At 35.2% G+C, this 4790-nt stretch overlaps 1 protein-coding gene across 1 annotated transcript; it reads right to left on the bottom strand.

Moving 5' to 3' along the window:
* Positions 1–547: 547 nt before the first annotated feature.
* On the bottom strand, positions 548–4411 carry LOC113313061 (glutamic acid-rich protein-like). Its single transcript, XM_026561784.1, has 4 exons — positions 3971–4411; positions 3752–3858; positions 3529–3584; positions 548–660 (listed from the first exon to the last, which is right to left on the bottom strand). The coding sequence occupies exons 1-4, from the start codon at positions 4409–4411 to the stop codon at positions 548–550; spliced, it is 717 nt and encodes a 238-aa protein (XP_026417569.1).
* Between the last annotated feature and the right edge of the window lie 379 nt (positions 4412–4790).

Genomic DNA, 4790 nt, shown 5'->3' with positions numbered 1-4790 from the left:
CATAAGAAAAAAAAACTAGACACACCATGAACAACCAACTCTGATGTCGTCCGACAAGCAAAATTCCCTGATTATTCATGTTGCACTTACATAACCTCCATAACAAGTACCAGCAAAATACATACCACTACTACTACCGAGTTTGATCTTTGTCAACAGCAAAAGAACACCTTTACAAGATCAAACCTTGTGCTGAAATAAAAAATCAAAAAAAAAAAAAACACTTACCATGCATTAGAAGATGTATAACAGAAGAGTAGACATATCCTTCAGTTCCAACAGCATCAACAACTACACACATTAGGAAAATCTTTGTGAATTTTCATGAAGATGATCTTAAAACTTCAGGGAATGCAATCCTCCTAAGTCTTTCTCAAAAGATTTTCCCGATGCTCTACAGATGATTACCATTGATCATCGTCATCGTCGTTGTTAAAGCCCTCTTCTTCATAGGAGAAGTCTACGCCGCTATCAGTGCTGGTAGAATCTTCTGGACCATAACCTCCATCCTCATCATTTATGATTCTTCATTTTCTTCTTCCTGAACCTATGCTGCAATAGGATTGACATTTACATCCATCCCTGGTATCTCCTCACCGTCTGAATCCACGTTCAGGGGTTCAGACATGGTACGAGAAAATATCCTGGGTTGAGCTTTCTCTGCCAAACAGAGTAGATACATTCTTGCATCATCTCTCTCATGTCTTCTTCTCTCTCGAGCCTCTCTTTTTTGGATCAGTAGATACACTGCTGCTATTATCCTCATCTATTTTTTTTCCACCTTCCTCATCATTTTCACTTTCAGTGGCACTTCTTGTCTTAATCCAATGACGTTCAAGTCTCTCCATCCTTTCTTTTCTTTCTATCCTCTTCCTTGCACATCTTGCCTCATATTTTCTGATCCAAAACTAGTACTCTTCTTCGTTCTCAATCCATTGCATACCAAATTCTTCCTGTCTCCTATTTTCTTCTTCTTGCAACCTCTTATTTGGAATTTCTTGTTCTAAATAAAAAATCAATCCCTCAGCCTCTTCACTTTTTAATGCATGAGTTGCTTGTTTTGCATTTTCTAATGCTGGTGATTGATTTTCAACAACATCTTGAACTGCAGGTTGGTTTGGTTCAGCCATCTCTTAATCTTCTTCTCTTTACAAATTTTCTTTATTCTTTTGGTTTGATTAAAAAAATTGCAAGTATATCATTTTCTCATCCATTTGTAGAGTGGTTATATTAACAATAAATGTCCATTTATGGCGCATGGTGCTAACCTTCTAGTCCCTTGTCAGACCACGCCTCTTAAGTCTCGAGACGCAATTTTTCAAAATACATCATATTGTCATCTCCAGACCCGTCTCATCTCTTAATTGCACACAACGTTATCTTTAAAAGTAAAACGAGGCGGTTACCTAATTTGAAGGCCAGAATTGTAGCATTATGGTTCACCAGAGTTCACAAGTTTGGTTCATGTATCATGCCATATCTCAAGTACCTGACCAAGTGACCAAAAATTAAAAATAAAAAATGGTCAAACATTATAGGTTCATGCACAATTGTGTACCTTTATTTAATTTTAATTAGTTAACAGATGGGCCATATCTTGAACTGCAACATGGTTTAGCTCGGGCATCATGTCATATCTCAATACCCTGGTCCCTGACCAACAACTCAAATGAGCCAAAAAAATCTACCAACACTATGTCAACAGCGCCTGAGACATAACTCATTATCATTTAATCTAATTCCATTCATTTGATCCACACAAAACTTCATCAACAATAACGAAAGAATCGATCAACTCTTCTATGAAACATCGATTTAAGGATAGACTTAAGTTCAATCGATCTCTCATAGAAGTATTGACATTGATTCATAATCTTGGAAATGCAAATCTGGGTTATCTTCATCTAAGATTCATTTGGGGGTTTCTTGGAGATTCATCTGCAGAAAACTTCATCTACAACAATTAATCAATTGATTCTTCTGTGAAAGATCGACTCAGGCCTAGATTTAAGTTTAACCGATCTATCATATAAGTATTGATAGTGATTCATAATTTTGGAAATGAAAATCTTTATCATCTTCATCTAAGTTAATTCTCATTCATTCATTTGGGGTTTTAAGGATTTGACAAATTGGATGTTACAGACTACTGATTTTGAATGGTACAATTTCTAATGGTGATTATGAACATCTCTATCTTTCAGGTTTTAGGTTTATTATGTTGCTGTGAATTGTATCCTGTTTTTAGAATATGTTGGTGATTATGAACATCTCAATTGCATGATTTATGCCTCCACCAAGTAGTTTTATATGTCAGTTAACAGATGATCTTAAACTCATACATAGTATTTGGTCGTAGGATGTCAGCATTGGTGAATACAGCTTGTATTCTGTTTTGAGAAGCAGCATCTCAGGAGTCTTTGTGATTTGTATTTACTGTCAGATTGTAGAATAAAATTAAGTGTGCATAAGGTTCCATCAAGTAGTGTTCATGTCAGTTATGTGCAAGTCGAATACACGCAACAAACTCAAGCCAATTTTTGTTAGTCATGTATTTGACAGAAGATATAAAGATCAAACACATATGGATGTTCGTAATTTGTCCCTTTGCCAGATTATAGATTAAGACTACGTGTGTATATGCCTCCCCATCAAGTGAATTAGACTTCATAGAGAAACACTAAAGTGACTTGTTTTCAGTATGCATTTTTTCTATACATTTTAGTCTTGTACATGTTCCAGTTCTTTTATTGTAGTTTTAGTTTTTGGAATACATCCTGCATCTCTAACATTATCGACACACAATCAGCATTGGTGAATAAAGCTTGTATTTTGTTTTGAGAAGCAGCATCTCAGTAGTCTTTGTGATTTGTATTTACTGTCAGATTGTATAATCAAATTAGGTGTGCATAAGGCTCCACCAAGTAGTGTTCATGTCAGTTATGTGCAAGTCGAATACACGTAACCAACACAAGCTAATTTTTGTTAGTCATGTATTTGACAGAAGATATAAAGATCAAACACATATGGATGTTCGTAATTTGTCCATTTGCCAGATTGTAGAGTAAGACTAGGTGTGTATATGCCTCTCCATCAAGTGAATTAGACTGCATAGAAAAACACTAAAGTGACTTATTTTCAGTATGCATTTGTTTTCTATGCATTTTAGTCTTGTACATGTTCCAGTTCTTTGATTGTAGTTTTAGTTTCTGGAATACATCCTGCATCTCCAACATTATCAACACATAATCGTTGGATAATATAATAAGCCGACTTCATTTAAAAAAGTTACAACCGTTCTGTTCATTCAGTCTTGAGCAACATTTAGCAGCAACACTATCATTTCATATCCACTTACATGTTCATAAACTAAAACATACCCATTTACAAGTATTTCACCATCTTACCCACAAAAAATCCAAATACCAAAAATAAAACGAAAAAAAAACAAAATAAACATAACATTACCCTATATTTTCAGTCTCCATTTCTAGAAGCAAAAAAGAAACACATGATTCAGTGATTTACCATTTGCATTAGACCCCTCTCCATTTGAATTCTTCTCTATACTTTGATGATAATATCTATTTATTAACCATTTTTTAAAATTATGTCATCATTTCCATTCGAGCAATTACCCAAAAATCCACCATCTCTCTACAGGAGAATTCAAATGTCAATAAGCCTTACTCATTGTCATACCCATCACTCGGAATCAGAATCATCAGATTCATCTTCCTCCTCATCAGACTCCTCTTCATGCTCATCAGGCCCCTCTTCTTCCTCATCAAACCCCTCTTCCTCATCAAACCCATCTTCCTCCTCATTTTCATCTGTATCGTCTGCTTCGGAATCGGTCTTTTGGTCCAACAATGCATCATTAATCTTAAATCTCTCATATTCGCGAAATTCCTTAATTATCCCTTGTATGACGGAAAAAGTATGTGTATCACTTCGATGATAAAAAAACAGCAGGATCTTCATCTTCAGAAGCAATTGCATCACTGTCTTGTGGCCCAGATTCTTTCTTCATTACTGCCATTCCAGCCAACCTCATCTTTTTACCCTGCACTTCCCATAATTTTTCCTCCTCTTCTTTATCTATGAAAAAATCATGATGACGCTTCTTTTGCAAAATCTGTACCGGTTTTTCAACTATTTTCTCTTCTGCTTTGTTTTCATTCATTACAGCATGCATTTCTTCCCAGAGAGGATCGAGTTCAATATCATACAACAAGTCACTTACTCTCTTTTTTACTTTCTCTAGATCATCCTTGGTCATCTTCCCAATCATCTGCATAGTGGATGATAACCTTTCTCGTCTTTCTTTCTCTTCCAACTCTTTCAATAGTTGCTCTTCAATCATAGGGGATTTACCTTTTCGTCTGTGTTGATCATCATCACCAGCCATTTTGATTGATTTGATTTAGAAAAATTCAGTAAACAATAGTCTTCCTCTACAAATTTCTCTCTGAAATTATTTGCTCTCTGACTCTTTGGTTTCCCTGTTAATCCCCTAAGAAACTACTCTATCAGGAATAAACTATAAATTCTTGGAGGGTCACACCTATTCCCAAGATAAAGACTTAATCGAACACGTTCACTAGTCTAAATGGCATCTATTATAGTTCACTATGTCATAATGACGTGATAAACCTAGGTAAAATGGCATTTTGGTTAATTAAAGTATCTTTAATAACTAGAGAAAAAAAATATCATTTCCTTCTCTTACTTGCGCGGTAGAAAGACTAGAAGAGGCGAAATAGAGAAACCCTAAGTAAGGAAATATA

The sequence above is a fragment of the Papaver somniferum genome, chromosome 9, assembly GCF_003573695.1.
Source record: "Papaver somniferum cultivar HN1 chromosome 9, ASM357369v1, whole genome shotgun sequence".
In the NCBI taxonomy this organism is placed as follows: Eukaryota; Viridiplantae; Streptophyta; class Magnoliopsida; order Ranunculales; family Papaveraceae; genus Papaver; species Papaver somniferum.
Note: the sequence above shows the minus strand (reverse complement) of the source record. Positions and strands in the feature narration are given on the sequence as shown.

Bases quoted from the DNA above. Each gene is read 5' to 3' on its own strand.
- LOC113313061 (XM_026561784.1), bottom strand. From the start codon at position 4,411: ATGGCTGGTGATGATGATCAACACAGACGAAAAGGTAAATCCCCTATG. The intron at 3,859-3,970 runs GTTTTTTTATCA...TTGGACCAAAAG, and splicing joins CTGAAGATGAAGATCCTGCT to ACCGATTCCGAAGCAGACGA. The intron at 3,585-3,751 runs GTCTGATGAGGA...GTTAATAAATAG, and splicing joins CCTGATGAGCATGAAGAGGA to ATATTATCATCAAAGTATAG.